At 43.9% G+C, this 21,813-nt stretch overlaps 1 protein-coding gene across 1 annotated transcript in view; it reads left to right on the top strand.

Annotated features, from left to right (window-relative positions):
* The window catches only part of LOC134400006 (sperm flagellar protein 2-like), a 29,262-nt gene extending 7,700 nt beyond the window's left edge, over positions 1-21,562 (top strand). Inside the window, exons 4-10 of the mRNA XM_063128163.1 lie at positions 2,260-2,430; positions 5,149-5,289; positions 9,473-9,549; positions 11,527-11,713; positions 12,637-12,825; positions 16,560-16,747; positions 21,092-21,562. Coding sequence (XP_062984233.1) covers positions 2,260-2,430; positions 5,149-5,289; positions 9,473-9,549; positions 11,527-11,713; positions 12,637-12,825; positions 16,560-16,747; positions 21,092-21,284 — 1,146 coding nt within the window. The 3' untranslated portion in view covers positions 21,285-21,562. The remainder of the gene's footprint in view (positions 1-2,259; positions 2,431-5,148; positions 5,290-9,472; positions 9,550-11,526; positions 11,714-12,636; positions 12,826-16,559; positions 16,748-21,091) is intronic.
* The last annotated feature ends 251 nt before the right edge of the window (positions 21,563-21,813 follow it).

Genomic DNA, 21,813 nt, shown 5'->3' with positions numbered 1-21,813 from the left:
CTGAAGGCCAACAAAAGCAACCGGCGGCACACCATGGCGGGCAAGCAGCCTTATGAAGGGATTGGCTTAGGCACAGAGGCTCCGTTGCACACATGAAGCTCCCCTGGCTAGCTGCGTGGGATGCCCTTGGGATATGCTGCGCAGGACTCTCTATAGGAGTGAATGACTACCACAGGTGTTGATCCTCCACAGGATGTGTCACTGCCTTAAATGCTCTCGGGCAGCCTTCCTCAACCTGGGGCGCTCCAGATGTGTTGGACTACAACTCCCAGAATGCCCCAGCCAGCTCTGCTGGCTGGGGCATTCTGGGAGATGCAGTCCAGCACATCTGGAGCGCCCCAGGTTGAGGAAGGCTGCTCTAGGGGTTTCCCTAAGTTGTCTCTTTCTCATACTGGTTCACTGGAGTAATAGGCATTTTAATTATTGCTTGATCTCTTTGGTTTGCCTTCTCCCAGCAGGTGTCTGTATAGTCCTCTATGCTTTCTGTCTTGATGCACGTAGCTTATACTTACTGTCCATCTCAGAAAGCTGGAACTGGGCAAAAGGCCCAGAAGACTAAATAAGGAGATCAGTGCTGTAAATCCTTTAGAACAGATGTTCCCTCATCTCATATACATCGTCACTCCCCCTAAGCTGACTGTACACCCTCCATCAGGGCAAGAATAACTTTAAATTAGCTACGTATTGCTGGCCCAAATTCACAGTGAGGTTGTTGGCATTCTTTTCACATGTAAGCCCTTTCTTCATTTTGCTTCGTCATATGTTTCACTTTGGTTGAATTAATGGCTATTTGATGCAGCAGTTGTGCTGCTGCGTCAAATAACCATTAAATAAAGTTCTACAGCACATTGATGGATCCTGGAACATTGAGCTCCTTCAGATGGGGAAATTGTGTTCCCTTACCATTGCTCTGTTTCCTGCTTCTCTTCTGCTTCTGCAAGGAGCTGTAATTACACAAGGAAGAGAGCAGTGACTATGTGGCTTGTACAGCCTCAATGCAGTTGAATGGGACAGCGCCCTCTTGTGGGCATTTTATAGCGCAACTCCTCCTGCATACTGCAGGAAATATCGATAAATACCAATGTTTTTCAGAAGAGTCGGGTTTTCTGAGCCTTTCTTTAAATCACCAAAACTGGTAAATGGAGCGGGAGACGTGCAGGAGGATCACTGCGTCATCAAAATGACCCGCGAACATCCATAAGTGTCCAGTCATGAGCATGCTATAAAACACTAGTTTAAAGGAGCTCATTGACAAAGCTATTTATTTATTTCAGTAGTCTTATGCCACTTTTCAGAGCAAAGGCAGCTCACAACCCATATCATAAAAAACAAATAATATAGAATAACAGGTAGGATTTTCAACTATAACAGCGGCAGAACTGTAAAGAGAAGTTCAGCTCTAAAAGACAGTCCAGATAAAACCCATGGAACAATATGTGATTTAAAATGGAGGACACGGGAGCCTGTGCGTGGTGGCAGGCATCCATGCATGTGTCCATAAAGTTGTTGAACCTCTTTCAGCCTGTGGGCCAAAATAAAATTCAGAGATGCTCTCGGCCAGGGGGCAGAGTTGAATGAAGAACCATGTGTGCAGATAGGCTCAGTGCACCTTGTTCCTAACTCAGCCCAGCAGCTGGGCCCCTGTGCATGTTTAACCTTAGTTACACATCAGCTATCAATAGGGATGGGGATGGATAGACTCCCTCCATTTTGCCTCTCCCTGTCAAACAACTGATTGCAGTTATTACGGATTATCTGACCGGCATGCTGGATGCACATGTGGATGAATTAAGATTTGTATCTAGGCTGGGAAACTTTGGAGTGGTGAATCTCAGAACAACACCAACACCGAAGACAGAACTAGGTGGCTAAAAAATAAAAATCAAGTTACATTTGTCCCTTTGAAGCATCTGTTGCAGTTTCCCACCAATTTTGGGGGGGAGGTGTGTGTGGGGCACACACTAGAGGCCAGGGGGTGCATGCAGCTGGTGTGCCGTGTGTTTCCCTCCCCGATCTAGGATAATGCTTTGCATTCAGAATGTCCCAGGTTCAATCCCTGTTATTTCCAGTTCAAAGGAACAGGGAGCAAGTGATGGCAAGGACTTCTCCTTGTCTGAGGTCCTGGAGATCCGCCACCAGTTTGCATCAACAATACTGGGCTAGATGAATTAATGGTCCGACCCAGTATAAAGTAGCTTCTGATATTCCTTCCAGTGCAGTATGTGCATTCAAATATTTTGGGAAATCTTCTAATTTCAGCGCCTTAAAGCCCTCATGCCGCGTCAGGCTGACCTGTCACTCCAGCAGATTTCAGACAGTTTTCAAAACAAAGCCAAGAACCTGGAAAATCAAATGGCTAATATGCAATTTGAGAAGCAACAGCAAGCAAAGAAACTCCAGGAGGAAAAAAGAGTTCAAGACATGGAAAAGGTGCCAAGCTGGGTTTTTTTCTTTCTACCCTAAAGAAAGTGTTTATGCATTGTTTTATGTCTAGGGCCATAGCTAGACGGGACGATATCCCAAGGCAATCCCCGGGATTGTCCCTGTGCGTCCACATGACGCACAGGGGATCCCGGGAGCAGGGAGGGATGATCCCTCCCTCTCTCCCTGGGATATCGCCCTACCATTTCAGCCATGCTTTTTCTATGGTCTAGGGATGATCCAGGGGGTTCATGCAAGCTCAGAGAGCAGGGAAAGGGGGCAGTTCTGTGGGAGCGGGGGGAAGGGAGGAGACCGGGGCATCCGGCTTATGTAGAATCTTCCAGCCATCCCAGCCTCCTTCCTTCCCACTCCACAAAGCTCCAGCTAGATGGGCAAAATTGCCTGTCTAGCAAGAATGCAAAGACTACAATCATGTTTGTGCTCCTCCCACCCTGCATAGAATGCCTGTCAGCTTCCAAGTCCAGAGGTTGACAGGCATCTGGATAGGATTGTGCTCTTAATCTCTGTGTGGTTCTTCAGTAACAAATTGGATAAATGTAAATCTTCTTTAAGGGATCTCTTTGTTTTTTTGGTTATACTGTGATTATGGTTAGGGCTGGATCCAGGTTTGAGGGGACCATCGGCAAATTGCCTCTGGTGGGCGGCTCCCTCCTACATAGGTGGGCTGCACTGGGCTTAGCTGTTGACAGCAAGCAGCACTGGGCAGCTTGGAGTCATCATTTAAATTTCCTATCATGTCCCAGAGCAACACTTTAATTGAGAGATGGTTAGAAAATTTTAAATGGTGGCTTCCAGCTGCCCAGCGCAGGGGACCCACGCCAGTTGTCAGCGTAGGAGTGGGCTTCTGCTTCGGCACCAGCCACTGCCTGAGGATGCTGCATGCGGATATCAGGTCTGAAAGTAGTAGGGATGTGATGGATGCGTTGGCTCCATCTTTCTTCCAGCAGCAAGCTCCTCCCACACCACATGGCAGGTTGGTCTAGTATAGTGCGTGAATAGCTCTTGACAAAAAGGAAGCAGGCCTACATGTTACACGTGCTTAAGGAAGCCTGTGGTCCATTGAGAAGGACCGTTTGCTGAGGGTGCTCTTTGCAAATGCCACACTGGACTTGCTCTTTGCATAATAGATAAAAATGAGACTTTAGAATAATGGGAAATTAAAGTTTCTTTATGCATTATTTGTGAGTTTTACAAACAGAACCTAAAGAAACTTTAATTTCTCATTGTTCTAAAGTCTCATTTTTAACTATTATGCAGAGAGCAAGTCCAGTTTGGCATTTGCAAAAGTATAACCGCAAAATAAAGAGATCCCTTAAAGAATGTTTATATTTATCCAATTTATTATTTATTGCATTTATATCCTGCCTTTTTTCCTCCAAGGAACCCAGGGTGGCATACATAATCCTCCTCTCCATTTTATCCTCTCAACAACCACCACCCTGTGAGGTGGGTTGGGCTGAGAGTCTTATGACTGGCCCAAAGTCACCCAGTGGGTTTCCATGGCTGAATGGGGACTAGAACCCAGATCTCCTGACTCCCCGTCCAACACTTTAGCCACTACATCACACAATTTGTCACTGAAGAACCACTCAGAGATTAAAAGCACAATCCTATCTGGATGCCCATCAACCTCTGGACTTGGAAGCTGACAGGCATCCCATGCAGGGCAGGAGGAGCGTAAATGTGATTTATTTATTTATTTATTTATTACATTTATATCCCACCTTTTTTCCTTGAAGGAATCCAAAATGCCGTACATAATCCTCCTTTCCATTTCTATCCTTACAACAATAGCCCTGTGAGGTAGGTTTGGCTGAGAGTCTGTGACTGGCCCAGTGCGCTTCCATGGGCAAGTGGGGACCTAGAGCCTGGATCTCCCAACTCCCAGTCTAACACTAGCCATTACACCACACTGGCATCTTTGCATTCCTCTCGTCCTGCATTTTCGCAAGCCGTGCAATTTATAATGTATTATATTTATGTATGTATAAATGTATGTATGTATGCCTGGAGAAGAGAAGATTGAGGGGAGACATGATAGCACTCTTCAAATACTTAAAAGGTTGTCACACAGAGGACAGCCAGGATCTCTTCTCGATCCTCCCAGAGTGCAGGTCACGGAATAACGGGCTCAAGTTAAAGGAAGCCAGATTCCAGCTGGACATCAGGAAAAACTTCCTGACTGTTAGAGCAGTAGGACAATGGAATCAGTTACCTAGGGAGGTTGTGGGCTCTCCCACACTAGAGGCATTCAAGAGGCAGCTGGACTACCATCTGTCAGGGATGCTTTAGGGTAGATTCCTGCATTGAGCAGGGGGTTGGACTCAATGGCCTTGTAGGCCCCTTCCAACTCTGCTATTCTATGATTCTATGTATTCAAGCTGTTTTTATTCTGCTCTTCAGTGCAAAGGGCTCCCATGGCTGCTTACAAGAATCAATCATTAGTCAACCCCTGCCTTCAAGCTAAAAAAACACACAACACAAGGAAAGCAATTGGGAGGGAGGTGGAAGAAAGCAGGATGGTGAGAGTTGACTCAGTTGCCCAGGTGGATGGAGTGTAAGCCCAGGCTTTACTCCTCGGATTTTATGATGTGATTGTAAAGGTTGGGAAGGAAGCGACTTTAAAGTGGTATCACTTTGTATGTAACTAGCATTAACTGTGTAGGGAGTTATAAATCGCTCATTGCACTTTTGTTGGATCCTTAGAAAATCGTAGAAAAGCGAAGGCAAAATGAAATCATGGCTAAGATTCAAGCAGCAATTATCCAGATTCCAAAACCAATGCCGCAGCATACGGTCAAGGCGATTGAAGACCAAAAACTGCTGAAAAAGAAAAGGGAAGCAGAGGTAAGTTCTGATGTTGTACAATTGATCATTTTTTGGTGGGAAAAATAATAATCATAAATGGTAGGATGCGCTACGCTTCCATTGATCTGACATCCCAAACTAAAGGCAGTCAATTGGAGGCAATGACTGTTTTATGCGATGCAGGAAAAAGGGTGTTTGTGGTATTATCCACTGTGTATCCACAGCGGCAGCCTTTCCCAGTGTAGTGCCCTGCAGATATTTGGGACTTCAACTCCCATCAGCCCCAGCCAGCAGGGCGAATGGTGAAGAATACTGAGAGCTGTAATTCAGAACATCTTAAGAACATAAGAGCCATGCTGGATCAGACCAAGGGTCCGTCTAGTCCAGCACTCTGTTCCCACAGTGGCCAACCAGCTGTCGACCAGGGACCAACAAAGCAGGACATGGTGCAACAGCACCTTGGGGCACCAGGTTGGGAAAGACTGAACGATGATATAACTCATGTGTTTGAAGACGATGTGCCTGTCTGCATAAATGGAATTAGAATTCTTATAGGCTCTACAAGGCAGAGCAGGGGCGGGTGGGTGAGTGGGACAGCTGCAGCCTTGTCAAGTCTACTTGGGGGGGGGGGGGTTTCCACCAACCAGAGCCAACTGAAAAACACATACATGTAGGACACAATTCTTTGCATGGTTAGACAGAAAAAAAGTCCTACAGCTTCCAGCACTCTTCCAGCCAGCCATGCTGCCTGAGGCAAGCTGGGAATTGTAGGACCTTTTTTTCTGTCTAAACATGCATAGGATTGAAGGATACAGCATGGTTGTATCCATGTAACAGAAGGCTCATCTACACCAAGCAGGATATTCCAGTATGAAAGTAGTATATAAAAGGCAGGAGCCACACTACTGCTTTATAGCGGTATTGGAGTGCACTGACAACTGTTGGGGCCCATGACACATCTACACCAAGCAAGATGTAACACTATGAAAGCGGTATACGGGTCCCAACAGTTGTCAGTGCACTTCACAATACTACTATAAAGTAGTAGTGTGGCTCCTGCCTTTAATATACTGCTTTCATAGTGGAATATCCTGCTTGGTGTAGATGATAAGAATGAAAGAACGCTGTCCCTCAGAGCACATTCTGAGATGGCAATTTTGTTTTCCGATACCAGAACTGAACTGAGTCCACAGCTCTCTCACACAAAAGTCTGCTCGTGTTTTCCCCAATCAAGCTCTCCTCACTAGCAGCCTAATTCAGGTGGGGAAACCAATCATGTTGTTGTTGCTAGGTTGTTAAACAGTTGGGAATCAGAAACCCTTGCCAATGTACAGCAGATCACCCAGAGATCTACCAGTAGCTCCCAAACTACCATCTGCCCACTCCTGATGTAGAGTACCGTCTACAGGCTGTGCTGCAAACGTAGTGAAGCAGATGACACGGGGCGCAATCCTGCTGTCTAAGTATCTCTTCCCCTGGTTAAGTTGTGATGGCCAAAGCTGTCTATTTCTAATATGTGCCCACTTTTGCTTGATTAAACCCATAACTCCATTCTGGTTCCACATTACTCCTTAAATTTGATTGTGATCATGTTTTTATTGCTTTTAAGATTTTGTGTATTTTATTGTTGTAAGCCACCTTGTGAGGGCCTCTGCTCTGAAAGGCGGCCAAGAAATGTTTTAAATCAGCCTTCCTCAACCTGGGGCACTCCAGATGTGTTGGACTGCATCTCCCAGAATGCCCCAGCCAGCGGCTGGGGCATTCTGGGAGTTGTAGTCCAACACATCTGGAGCGCCCCAGGTTGAGGAAGGCTGTTTTAAATAAATTAAATAAATTTCTTTTTCAAAATGCTCTCAAAATACGTATTTGAATATGTATTTTTCTTAAAATATATTATCTGAATGTGTATTTTGATACATTTTAATCTGCCAAGTGCTGCATTGCGACAGAGAAGTACAAAATCCAGTGGATAGCTAAATTCTAATCGGGTAGATAGCTAAATTTGGATCTGCACCTTTGTCTGAGAGGTGGCGATCAGGTGACTTTGTATAGAAATTTGTAGAGGATTGCTTTCTACAAACACCCATACTGGTAAGAAAAAAAAAATGAAGGGGAACACGCACGGTTGGTGAGCCACCAAGGTAGATACAGCCCAGTGTATCCCAGGCATGACGCGTGCAAAGGAATGAGCTTTAGAGAGGCTGCACATATACTAGCAACATAGAAGGGGCTAAACGGTTTGGGTTGTTTTAGCATGACTCTTTTAAAATGCAGTTTTTAGCATGACACTTCAAAAATGTCGTAGACAGAGGGCGCCAGCCTGAAGATTGAGCATAAGGACGCCTGGAGAGGGAAGCAAAAAGATAGGAGAGACCTTGGCGCTAGAGGAGAACTCCATTATTTAATTTATTTAATGTATTTATTACATTTATATACTGCCCCATAGCCGAAGATCTCTGGGCGGTTTACAAAGATTAAAAGACTGAACGTTATTATTATTATTATTATTATTATTATTATTATTATTATTATGTATTTATATAGCGCCATCAATGTACATGGTGCTGTACAGAGTAGAACAATAAAATAGCAATACCCTGCCGCATTTATTACATTCTAATAAAATCATAATAAAACAATAAGGAGGGGAAGAGAATGCACCAAACAGGCACAGGGTAGAGTAAAACTAACAGTATAAAAGTCGGAACAAAATCAAGTTTTAAAAGTTTTAGGAAAAAGAAAAGTTTTTAGCTGAGCTTTAAAAGCTGCGATTGAACGTTAAAATTAATATACAAAATTTAACACCATAAAAACAGCTAGCATTTACACAATTTTTAAACTCTCAGCCAGGCCAAAGACAGTTCTGTAGTCAGTTAAAAACTCAACATATGCTGTTAAATGCGTGGGAGAATAGAAAAGTCTTGACCTGGCGCCAAAAAGATAACAGTGTTGGCGCCAGGGGCCTCATCGGGGAGAGCGTTCCATAATTGGGGGGCCACCACAGAGGAGGCCCTCTCCCATGTTGCCGCCCTCTGAGCTTCCCTCGGAGTAGGCACCCAGAGGAGGACCTTAGATGTTGAGCGTAGTGTACGGGTAGGTTCATGTCGGGAGAGGCATTCCGTCAGGTTTTGTGATCCCGAGCTGTGTAAGGCTTTATAGGTTAAAACCAGCACCTTGAATCGGGCTCAGAAATGTACAGGCAGCCAATGCAAGCGGGCCAGAATCGGTCTTATATGTTCGAACCTTCTGGTCCCTGTTATCAAGCCTCAAGGCCATAAACCAGCAGGGGTAGCAGGAAGGAGGTGCCACAGCTGGAGAGGGGTGAAGCCTGACCTCTGGGACTGTGCCAGATGGAGTAGAGAGGTGAATATGGAGGGAGATGAGAGCTTTGAGGGTATAAAGCTGGCAGGGCCCCACCCTGGCCTTGGTCTTGTCTTTCCATAAGTTCGGGATGGAGGTGTCCATGGCTGTCAAGATCCTACTTGGAATTAGTAGATAGCCTAGCTAGGTTTTATTGTTTTAAAGTTACTGGGTTTCCTATGTTGTGCATGTTTGCATGTGTGCTTTACTTTCTTATTCTTCCCACAAACCCTGCCCTTCCTTGTAACCTCAACTGCTTGTGCTGCTACCTTCTTGCTACTTGGGTCAGTGCTAAATCCAGAGCTACTGTGCCCGGATTCTGGTGTCCTTCCCGGAAGCTTCTGGTGTCCGGAGGCCTCAGGAGGGTGGTGGCAGTGGAGACAGAGGAGCTCAACCAGTGACACCCGTTGGACTTCCCTTACAATGCAAACCCAGGAGGCCTACTAAAACCCTGCTTGGGCCTATGTTTGGTTTGGTGGGCCAAATTGCACAGGCCTACTTTGTTTCTTTCTTAAGCAGGAGTCTTGACCCAGCAAATGTCCTGAACTGTGCAGGTGCCGTGTTGCGGATTTGTGCCACCGGCTACTTGAAACTTCTTGTTAATGACATTGTGGGATCTTGCAGTGAAGATCCCATTGTGGGATCTTGCAATGACATTGCAATGACATTGTGGGATCTTGCAAGCCTTTCCCAGTCTGGTGCTCTTCAGATGTGCTGGGGCTACAGTTCCCAGAACCCCAGTCAGCTGTGCTGGTTCTGGGAGCAACAGTCCTGCAGAACTGGAGGATACCAGGTTGGGAAAGGTTATGGTAAGGTACTGAGCAAACCTCAGGCAGTTCAAATATACTTCCTTTTTTCCTAGAACACATACACAGAAATTCAGAAGTTTGAAAAGCAGATGAGGAAAGAGACTATCATGCCCGCCAAACTCACTGAGAGGTAATGTTTGGATGAAGTAACCTCCGGGTAAACTTCATGTTCTTTCTGTGCCGTGTGGACATGCAAACAAGTAAGGGTCTTGCAGTCTTAAAGTTGCTAGTCATCCACTTAATAAGCAGTTCTTCCAGGCCAGCAAGCGGGCAGATAAGACGTGCTTGTAATATTGTAGCCACATAAACAGCTGTTTGCTGGATAGTCTTCCCTGTTTTTATTTTTCACTGCAAGTAGCTTGTCACGCTTGCTGCTCTAAAACTTGGAAATTATATCCATGCTTTTCCTCATGCAGTTGGAGTCATGTATCCAGTTTATGAATATTAGCAATTTATTCCTGCTCCAGCATGTCTGGGGATTTCCCTAAAACATCTGCAAGAATTCAGCTCTAATTTCAAGCAGAACGAAGCCCTATTCATAACCCTGATTATGCAGGGTTCTAAATTATGCAGGGAAGCTACTTGAGTAACCAAGGCTCTGTGTTGTGGACGTTACACCCAGTGCAGCCTCCAGATTTTTGAGGTCCCTTAGGCAAGACACTCTGAATGGGTCCGTTCCCTCAATGAGTCTACCTTCTCATCACCATTGTCACCAGCTGCCCTTGCTCCTCATCGTTTTTCTCATTGTTTATTTTATTTATTACATTTTTATCCATCCCATTAGCCGAGGCTCTCTGGGCAGTGCACGATTAAAACCATAAAATACGACGGGCCTGTACAGATGACACTTCAGGCCCTGTGGTTAGCAAAACTGGTTCTCTGGGGTTAGCACTAGCCACAAGCCGTGCTGTCGCACGCAACACTTGAAGCCATGATTAGAGCTGCTAACCCTGCAGCAGGCAGTCCAGCTGTGGTTAGTGAGTGAGCAGGATTTAGCAGAACGCGTCGCACAAGACACCTTAAACCCTGCTGCTTAACCAAAAGCCTTAACCAGCAGGTTTTAAGGTGTCTTCGGAATAAGCCCAACAAGTATCAGATAAATTTAAAATGTTAAAAGATTTTTTTAAAAAAGGGCAATATAAAACCAATGTAGTTAAAACCCAGGGAAAGTCTGTGTGAAAAGGTATGTTTTCAGGAGGCGTTTATTGCTACCACTTGCTGCTTGTCAAGCAGAGAGCCAGTGGGCAAGTAGTCAGTGGCCTTTCCTGCTCCTCCTTCTCACCACCACTGTGGTCTGGGCCAGAACGAGAGGCAGGTGAACAAGCAGGTTGCAAAGGTGAAGAGGAGGTTAAAGCCATGGTTTAAAGCGGCTGCGTTCAGAAGACCTCTTCAACCATGGCTTTAACCACGGTGATTAAGCCAGAGAGTCAGGCTGTGTTCAGAAGATACCTTCAACCATGGCTTTATGGTGAATAAACCAAAAAGCCTCATTCACCGTGGTTAAAGCCATGGTTTAAAGTGGCCGCATTCAGAAGACATCTTCAACCATGGCTTTAACCACAGTGATTAAGCCAGAGAGTCAGGCTGTGTTCAGAAGACACCTTCAACCATGGCTTTATGGTGAATAAACCAAAAAGCCTCATTCACCGTGGTTAAAGCCATGGTTTAAAGTGGCTGTGTTCAGAAGACACCTTCAACCATGGCTTTATGGTGAATAAACCAAAAAGCCTCATTCACCGTGGTTAAAGCCATGGTTTAAAGCGGCTGTGTTCAGAAGACACCTTCAACCATGGCTTTATGGTGAATAAACCAAAAAGCCTCATTCACCGTGGTTAAAGCCATGGTTTAAAGTGGCTGCGTTCAGAAGACATCTTCAACCATGGCTTTAACCACGGTGGTTAAGTCAAAGAGCCAGGCTGTGTTCAGAAGTCACCTTTAACTGTGGTGAATAAAGCAAAAAAGCCTCATTCACCATGGTTAAAGCCATGGTTTAAAGTGTCTTCTGAACAAGGCCAACAACAATGTGATGGAACGGACAGGCAGCAGCTCCTTTTCTCTTGTATTAAAAAAAAAAATTAACACCTGATGTCCCAAATTGTTTTCTTAGCATGATGCAGGTGGTCATACAAGCTAGAACCCCAGCCATCACTGAGCTATTGAACACCTACTCGGATGATGAATACATCAGGAAAATTCAGAAACGGCTCGAGGAGGACACCTTTGCTCGTGAACAACGGGAGAAAAGGCGCCGGAAGATGCTGAGAGAGCAATTAATAGCCCATGAAGCACAAGAAGTGAGTTGGTCATGTTGCCTTCTGAGTTTTAGATGATGCATTGGCGACACTGCAGTGAATTAGCAATTTGTACTAAGATACAGCCCCCTCCCCCAAAAACCTCAATCAGTTGCTGTATGGCTCATAAGGGGGGGACACAAAAAATCCACAGTAAGACATACCTTTATTAGAACTAGCTAAAACAGTAAGCAAGTTCTTTAGAAGTCTTTGTTAGGCTTGATGTAAAGCAAAATACTAGAGAGAAAAGGACCGCATGATGTTAAAGCTACAAAGCCTGCAGTTGTAACCAGGCAAGAGCGGTGGATCCAGTTCCGGTGGGGTGAAGATTCCCTTCTGGGTTTTAGTTACAACCAGCCAGGCAGCTAAAGAAGCTGTCCAAGATGCTGGACCCATTTTGGAGATGAGGTTCAGCACCTTGGATAGCTCCTTTAGACTTCAGGTTGGTAGTAACTAAAACCCAGAATGGACTCTCTCCCCCACCGAAACTGGATCTACCAGCCTCTCCTGGTTGTAACAATTTTAAGATGAAGTGTGGGAGGAGTTGTGCCCTTGCTAGGTGCTAAACAGGTTTAAGATTGTGCTGAGATCTGCTAAGACAAAGAAGCAATCATTGCTGATTCCCCAGTGGGTTTTTAAAAAACTTAAAATCTAGCAGCAATTCACATTTCCTTGTCCCAGCTGCTCTGGAGGCAGCCTGAGACATGTTTAGAACCCAGCAGAGGCTAATCTAATATGCAGTGGAATCCTGGGTACCTTTATTTGGAAGTAAATCCCATTAAGTTCAATGGCGCCTACTCCTGTGAAAGTGTGTTTAGGCCCTGCTGTGGATTTTCGGTTTGTACTGGTTGTTCCACTTTTTTTACATAGCAAAGGCTGGAAATAATTGAGCCGTACTACCCAAAGGCTTTTTAATTTTATTTTAGGAGGCCTATAGGGAAGAACAGCTCATCAACCGGCTGATGCGACAGTCCCAGCAGGAGCGGAGGATTGCTGTACAACTTATGCACGTGCGGCACGAGAAAGAAGTGATGTGGCAGAACAGGATTTACAGAGAAAAACAGTTTGAGGAAAGGCGCCTGAAAGAATTCCAAGAAGCTCTTGACAGAGAGGCGGTAAATATTCATACATACATACATACATATATATTTCTTTTGTCTCTTATCATTACAAATGGAATTCATTTATTCTTACCCGAGTTTGTCTTCAAGGAGCTTTTGGGCTGTATGGTGAAATGGCTTCAACTCATTACCAAACATGCCCCATGTAGTCAGCAGAATAGAGCAAACTTAAAATGTTCAGAGCATCTTGCTGTTGGAAGGAATACAAAAGTCTGCCCCCACATAGGATCTTTCATATGTCAGTTTCCCTCTACAGGGAATTTTACACGGCTCTCCAGAATGTTATCTTCTTGACCTGTTGCCAGAATGGGAGGATGCAAAGCCAGAACAAAGAATTACAGCAACTTGTAGCCAAAACATCTGGAGGGCCACAGCTCCCATGATCCCTTGTCATTGGGTACGCTGGGTAGGACTGATGGGAATTGTAGGGCAAAGCATCTGGAGAACCACACGTTGCCCACCTGTCTTCTACAGAATTGAATTTTTATACTCTAGTGGTGTGTGTGTGTTTTCTCCTTTTGAGACTGTGTTTTTGTGAACTTCCCGATGAATACACAACACCGTCTTTCTTTTTCAGTTATATATTTAAGGGCTTCGTTTTCTTTTTGCACTGAGCCCGAGCTATCTGTCATAGCAGACACGTCCACTAAGGTGGTACATGGAGAGGGGTTGATTGCATTCTAGTGCAGGTTGCGTGTGCTGAAAATGCTGTGCAGTGTGACTCCATCCATCCTGTGCTACCATGTGGAGTCCTGCTCCTTAAGAAGGGCTATCTGGAAATCACGGTTAATTTGCAGGTTGCATCTGCCAATGTGTCTGTCTCGGCTTCCCACTCACCATTGTGCAGACAGGTCTCTGGGCCTGTTCAGAAGTCACCTTAAACCCTGCTGGTTAAGGCTTTTAGTTAAGCAGCAGGGTTTAAGGTGTCTTTTGTGATGCATTTTGCTAAGCTCTTCTCACTCACTAACCACAGCCAGACCGTCTGCAGCAGGGTTACCAGCTCTGTCCATGGGGCTTGTAGCTAGCGCTAACCCCAGAGTACCACAGGAAAGAACAAACTACCTGTAAAGAAGATATTACCAGGTGGCTTGAGGAAGTGAGCCAAGCTATATGTTGTAGGGGAAGGCAAAGATTTCGTTATATATCGTGAGTCCCAGTTGTGGTGGCATTCTACACTGCAATTCTAGTCTGTGGTCTGTAGCTACTGGAGCTGAACATTGCCCTTGAAGATTTCATTATCCAGAAAATTTGTATGAAAGTATATAAAGATCTACCCAGTGGGCTGCAGTCAACAGTGTCTCATTTCTCCACAATCAGTTTGTCTAGTGCAGTGGTTCCCAAAGTGGGAGGTACTGCCCCCTTGGTGTGGGTGGGATTGCATAGGGGGGCGTTAAGAGGCAAGGGGGCGGCAGGGGGGTGCTAAGAGGCAAGGAGGTGGCAGGGGGGCGCTCGAGGTGGTCTTTTCCGAGAAGCACCTCTCCAGAAGGTCTTAAAACCCAGGGACATTTTTATGGGAGAAGGTAGTTTGGTCCCAAGCCGTAAAGGGGAAGAATCCACACATGTATTAATATCGTTTAAGAAGAGTCCTTTTAACGGTGAATTGAAATGTTTCAAAAGCACCAAAACCCTAATGAAGAGACATACCCTACTTGGTGTGCCCCGCCATGCCAGCTGCAAAACAGAGGCGTTGGCTCTCTTTTCCCTCCCTCCCTCGGCAAGCCTACGGCGGGTGCTTTGGATTTTGAATAAATATTAAATTAATTGTTACTGTTTTGAATTTTATTGTTATTATCTTCCTTAGTGGGTCGTTGAAAACCGCTATTCTGAATAATGATTTTTATAGTGTAGGGTAGGGGGGCACTGGGTATGAGTTTGTGGAACCGAGGGGGCGGTGACCTGAAAAAGTTTGGGAACCACTGGTCTAGTGTAACTAATGGGCTGCAACCTCCCACAAGCGGCCGTAGTACAATCGCTGTTACCAGCCAAATTGTTCTTCTGAAAGCATACATGCGCTTCAGGACCACTAGAGGCCACAATTGCGCTGTAACCATGGTGTACCACGGATGATCTCAGAAGGCTCTGCGGTAGGGAGGAGGCACCGTTAAAGGCCATGGTGTCTCTTCTGGAAAGAAGCTTTACCATCTAGGAGAAAAATGAGCAGTGAAAAAAGAATGACCTAATAAAGAGATAGGACACGGGTAAGGGAAATCGTGGTCCACACAGCAGGTGTTTTAAAGAATAAGGTTACCGGACTCAGAATTCAAGGGGCACAGGAATGCTTATTTAGTTAAACAAAACGTTTCTGCCGCAAAGTTGAGGTAATAACTTCAGATTTGTCATCCAGGATCTCCCTAATGAAGGTATATAATTGTGCAAAATTTCAAACCAATCCAATAAAAATTGTAACAGGTACAGCAAGTTAAAAACAGGCTGAAAATTTACACATCTACTCTTTCTCTGGAACTCCTTACCACAAGATGTAGTGATGGCCACCAATCTGGATGGCTTTAAAAGGGAGTTGGATAAATTCCTGGAGGAGAAGGCTATCAATGGCTACTAGCCCTGATGGTTATGTGCTATCTCCAGTATTTGAGGCAGTAAAACTGTGTGCACCAGTTGCTGGGGAACATGGGTGGGAGAGTGCTGTTGCACCATGTCCTGCTTTGTTGGTCCCTGGCCGATGGCTGGTTGGCCACTGTTTGAACAGAGGGCTGGACTAGATGGACCCTTGGTCTGATCCAGCATGGCGCTTTTTATGTTCTTAGTACCTTTCTCCATGCGTAGAGATAGGAGAGCAAGAGGTCTGTGGAGGAAGAGACCCAGTCTCTTTCTCCATACTAGATCACTTGGTGTGTGTTTTTCTCCATCCCCGTCCTAAAGGATCAGATGCATCGTTTGAGGGATGCTCTTGAATCCATCCTTGTCAAAGCACAGATGGTCTTGGTAGCTCAGAGCTCCTTTTATCAGTTTAAGCTAATACGCCAATTATGATGGAATCTGTACAGAGATAGCCATGTGCCAGTTATTCATGCTCTGGCACAAGGTGCTTTAGATGTGAGGCTGTCTTTGAAAATGATCTAGAAACTTTACCTAATCCAGAACAGGGCTACAGAGGGTACTGGCCAGAGAAGTTTGCCCAGTGCCTACACTGTGGTCATTTCAGCACCATGTGAAGACTGTTCTCCCCCCCCACCCCTGGCGTTTTAGGAACTATGATAATGCTTTTAGATATTCACAGGGTTTTTTTTAATCCTTGCTGCTGGTTTTATATTGGGCTTTACATATTGCATTGTTTTTATCCCTGCTGGTAGTTTTATCTTGATTATCTCATGGGTTGTTTTGCAAGCATTGTTTTATCGTTAACATGTTTTTTAGGTTTTTAAGTTATCGTATACTGCCCAGGGAACTTTAGTTACTGGGTGTCTAAAAATCTAATACATAGAAAAATAAATGAATACGCCATCTGAGCCTTGCTCTCCACTATCATCATAGGCAATTGTGTGTGTTGTGAAAGAGATTTAGACAGACAGACAGACATACACAGTGTCATAAATTCACTGATTGGCCTTCAGAGTAGAGACTAGTGCAGTACTGGCCTCTAGTGGTCAGACTGTGTTACCGCCCTTCCACCTTCTTTCCTCTATACTTTAATTTTGTTTCAGTATTAATCTGTTTGTCTAGTTAATTCTATGAATATGACCGTTAACATTATTTTTATCTCCTTTTAGGCTCTTGCAGAACAAGAGAAAATTGAGCTTGAGGAACAGGCCCTTAAAGAAAAACAGCTGCATGAGAAACTTGCTGCCGAAAGAGCAGAGGCTCGCTATAGGAAGCATTATGGAATTTGTTGGGAAGTGGTTGAACAAATTATTGACTTAGTGAACAAAATAGGAGAATATAGAACACTGACAAACAAGTAAGTTGTTTTCTTGTTGTGTGTGCCCTACCCCGCCTAAACCGGGGGAAGTAATTGTTGATATTAATGCCAAAAACGCATGAACAGATTCTTTTTCAATGGGATTTTCAGAACTGGAGAGAAGGAAACAGCAAAGCAGCTGGAAGGTGGAAGAAACAGTAATGAATAGGGTTGTCACGAGCGTCTGGCTGGGTCCGGGAGGCCGACTCATTCACGGGGTGAAGAGGCGGAAATAAACAGCCACATGCAAAAAAAGAGCATGCATAAGAAAAGTTAAAAATGTATCCAATGTTCTCCATTAAGTAAAAAACCAGCAGGCACCTTTTAGCCAGCCGTACTTCCTGAAATGCCTGTGGGAGGACACCGTGGCTTAACGTATCCCTATGAACAGGCCAGCTAGCAAAGGAGCTAAGAAGTGCCATGGAGACTGCCTTGAAAGTGTAAGAGAGAGAGAGAGAGAGAAAAGTTTAAAGGAATAACACATTCAAGCCAGCCACGTTGTAATGTTATTAAGGTACAAAATCAAGCCTTGAGAACCCAATAATAATAATAATAATAATAATAATAATAATAATAATAACAACAACAACAACAACAACAACAACAATAAATTTACTTCTTACCCGCCTCTCTATTTAGATCGAGGTAGGGAACAGCAGTAAGTATAAAATACTGATTAAAAACATAGTATACTTTGTTAAAACATCCTAAAAAACATCCTAACAGCATAAAATTCCACTGGATATTGCACCCTTGCATCTTTTGCAAAGATTTCTCTGTAGTTCTTACCCCCCGCCCCACTTCCGCCACCATGAAAATGGCAGAAACATATATTCTGCTTTCACAGGTGGGTAAACCATTTCCTGAAATAGGGATGGGGGTGGGATGGCACACTGTGAGCACAGCTGCCTCTGTTAGGGAATCAGCTGTGCCCTTAGTTAGGAATGCACCAAATATAGGGTGACCATATGAAAAGGAGGACAGGGCTCCTGTATCTTTAACAGTAATATAGAAAAGGGAATTTCAGCAGATGTCAATAGAAAAGGGTGAAATTCCCTCTTCATCACAACAGTTAAAGCTGCAGAAGCCCTGCCCTCTTTTGTACCTGGCCACTCTACTATAGCTAGTGTAGCTTTAACTGCTGTGATGAAGAGGGAATTTCACCCTCTTCAATTGACACCTGCTGAAATTCCCTTTTCCACTTTACTGTTAAAGATACAGGAGCCCTGTCCTCCTTTTCATATGGTCACCCTACCAAATAGGGATGGTAGTAAGCAAGTATGATATTTTGAGCAAATGATTGAACGAATGGATTGCATTGCACTGTTAAACTGCCCAATAAGCCAAGTTCTCTGGATGGTGTATAATACATTAAAAACATACAAACAATGAATAAAAACACTACATAATTAAACCAAAATAAAGCCAGCAGCAAAGAGTAAAAACACTATAGCACAGGAAACAAAAGTAAAAACCAGCAACCAAGTAAAAAAACAGCAGACAAAATAAAAAACAGCAGACATAAGAGCCATACTGGATCAGACCGAGGGTCCATCTAGTCCAACATTCTGTTCATACACTGGCTGACCAGCTGTCAACAGGAAACTCATAAGCAGGACATGAGTGCAACAGCATCCTCCTGCCCATGTTCCCCAGCAACTGGTGTACATAGGCATACTGCCTCTGATACTGGAAGTACCATATAACCATCAGCACTAGTAACCATTGATGGCATTATCCTCTCTGTATTTGTCTAATCCCCTTTTAAAGCCATCCAAATTGGTGGCCATCACTACATCTTGTGAAAGTAAATTCCATAGTTTATTCACTGGGTGAAGAAGTACTTCCTTTGATCTGTCCAGAATCTCCCACCAATCAGCTTCATGCAATGATCCCAGGTTCTAGTATTGAAGGAGAGGGAGAAAAAAGTCATTTTTCTTTTTCTTTCATTGCACAGTAAAAGCGCAATGATCTAAAAATACTAAAATAGCTTGGAAAATAAAAAGGTTTTCACTTGGCACCAAAAAGACCATAACGTAAGCGTCAAGCGAGCCTTCCTGGGGAGGGTATTCCAAGATGGTGTGCCACCACTGAAAAGATCCTCTCTCTTGTAGACACCCACCTTGGCTCATTTGTCAGGGTCCCTGGAAGATAAACATTACATACAAGTGAAATGTTTCCAAGCAGCTGTTTGCTAAGGCCTTGGTTATATTATTAGTCTCTCACTTTTAACAGACTTTTTTGGGGGGGAATTTCCATACATTTAATTGTGCAAGCTGAAATCAATATATTTTAGCTCTGTAACTTTATGTGACTTTTCCTTTCTTTATTATCGAATTCATGTTCCTAATACTTTTAATTAAAAGCAAAGAAGAAATCAGTGTATTTTACTAGCTGCATGGCAGCTTCAGCCACATGTATATAAATAAACTATGACTATGACATCACCTTTTCTTGTTAAACACAAACCTGAACATTTGGGTGGATGTGGTTGCCATACAAAATGCTCTTGCAAAAAGCAAAAGCAAAATGAAGTTGCAGAACTCGTGCATACTTGAGTTCCAGTAGTATGCAGTGATGGCTTAATACTGCAATGTAGGTATATTATAGTTGGTGCTTGGAATGTATTTCTTTTATCCAAGTAGATAATATAATGGTGATGATTTTGTACAACTGCCATGTCTCAAAACCTGTAGGCTGAGGCAGGATCTGTAATAGTAAATTCCTGTTGACTCTTTATGCTCAAGTGAGCCACATTTCGTTCATTGGGACTTTTCCCCCAGGTGTGCATTGATGGTGCTATATAAATAAATAAATAAATAAATAAATAAATAAATATAATATAATAATAATAATAATAATAATAATAATAATAATAATAATATACTTCCAACCCTGATTCAAGGTGCTGGTTTTAACCTATAAAGCCTTACACGGCTTGGGACTGCAATACCTGATGGAACGCCTCTCCCAACCTGAACATACTCTAACACTACAACCAGCATTTGGGGAAGGGGGCTCTGAGTGCCTCCGAGGGAGATTTGGAGGGTGGCAATAAGGGAGAGGGTCTTTCCTGTGGTGTCCCCCTCCCTGTTTATAGAATGAGCTCCCCACTTGGGTCCACCTGGCACCAACACTGTCATGAGCAGCAACAGTTTTGGGAAGGGGGGGGTGCACCAGCCGTGGAGTTCTGGATCATAACGGGAGAGCCAAAAAAATCGTGGCAAAAGCAGTCAGTGATATTCCTGAATAACTGAGGGGTCATCCCTAGTTCACCGCAGGAGTAGGTGAACGTCATGTGGTGTGATAGGGATGACCTTGATATTATTCCGGAATAAACGGCTGGTGTAGATTAGGCCTTAGAATCATAGAATAGTAGAGTTGGAGGGGACCTAAAAGGCCATCGAGTCCAACCCCCTGCTCAATGCAGGAATCCACCTTAAAGCATCCCTGACAAATGGTTGTCCAGCTGCATCTTGAAGGCTTCTAGTGTGTGATAGCCCACCACTTCCCTAGGTAACTTGTTCCATTGTTGTACTGCTCTAACAGTCAGGAATGTTTTTCGTGATGTACAGCTGGAATCTGGCTTCCTGTAACTTGAGCCCATTATTCCGTTTACTGCACTCTGGGATGATTGAGAAGAGATCCTGGTCCTCCTCTGTGTGACAAACTTTCAAGTATTTGAAGAGTGCATCACCTGATTTCCCCATCCCCCCATCACATGAAGATTCTGTCCAGCACTGTTGATTTGAAATGCCTCTAGTTCCTCCCTTCAGCAAATGGCCACAAGTGGCACAGTTTATAAAGAAATAGGTATTTGGCCAACAGGACTCCTCTCTGTTGGCTGATGGTTCCCTAGTCTCTGCCTGCTTTTTAGCCAGTGTGTTTTCCCAGGTAGTGAAGCTTTTCCTTTTTAAAAGAAATGCAAGTAGGGCCTATCAGAGAAAGGTATGTAGTATTGAAAGAAGCCTGATGGCAGGCAAGACGCAGAATTCACTGGCTGGCTCCCCAGAGCGACTGGTCTTGCTAGTGAAGAATCTGTCCATATTGGGTTTTTCTCCAGACTCTTTTTAACATTTCTTGTAGTTCAGAACATAATGGCTACTTCTTTTTTACATAATAAAAAACCCCAATGGCCATTCCTGGAGAGAGGAAACTATTGTGGCCTGGCCTGGTAATCCACGGAACAGTGGATTACTTCTATCTGAAGAACATGTTGAATTCTATTCTCTCCCTAGTAGCTTCTTTATATTGCTTGTTGGATGTTGCTGTTGATCCATATCGTTCTTAAAAAGTATGTTTCAGTCGTTCTAAGCCTAGTTTTGTTTTGCTTTATTTCCACAGCTTAATCCCAGTAAAGTTGATGCGTGACTGGAAGGAGCTGTTCTTGAAAGGGAAACCAATTTATGAGCAAGCGGAGATCGATCCTTTGCCAGCCAAGCCGACCTCAGAACAATTAGTAGAACTGGACAAAATGAATTTGCTAGATGAAAAAGATTATGATGAATATAAGGTACTCCCAACTGACATGGCCTAGTGGAAGAACATGCAGCTCATAGAACCATTGCTCATGACTGCCACCTTTTCCCTGTGGTGCATAGATTTCATATAACCATTTATATTAGTTTAAAACACATTTTCGCATGGTAAAATGTACTCCTGCTCTGTTTTGCTGGGACTAGATGAAGCCTTGATTCATTGCCAGTTTGGAAAGTTGTGCTATCCTGAACCATTTTATTATTTGGCCCAAACAATGCCGTAGCATCAATTTGCAAAAAATCACCAAGGTTGCATTAAAAGAGTACATAGCTATTAATAAGCTGACGTTAAAACTGTAGTACATTCCACTGTGTTAGAAAATGTAACATAAAGGACTCCATAAAACCTAAATGCAAAATAAACACTACATCTGTCACAAAGTGAGTAGTCTTGTTTCATACAACATAAATGGTATCTGATAAAAAGCAGCTGGTGGATTCAATTTTTTTTTAAAGTCAAATTCTTGGTATTTTGAGATCTTATTTCAGTATCGTGCCTTTTATATAAGGCAATTCTGAGAAATTGCT

This window comes from Elgaria multicarinata, chromosome 6 (genome assembly GCF_023053635.1).
Source record: "Elgaria multicarinata webbii isolate HBS135686 ecotype San Diego chromosome 6, rElgMul1.1.pri, whole genome shotgun sequence".
Classification (NCBI taxonomy): Eukaryota; Metazoa; Chordata; class Lepidosauria; order Squamata; family Anguidae; genus Elgaria; species Elgaria multicarinata.
The sequence above is the reverse complement of the archived record's forward strand: the minus strand, read 5'-3'. Positions and strand labels throughout refer to the sequence as shown.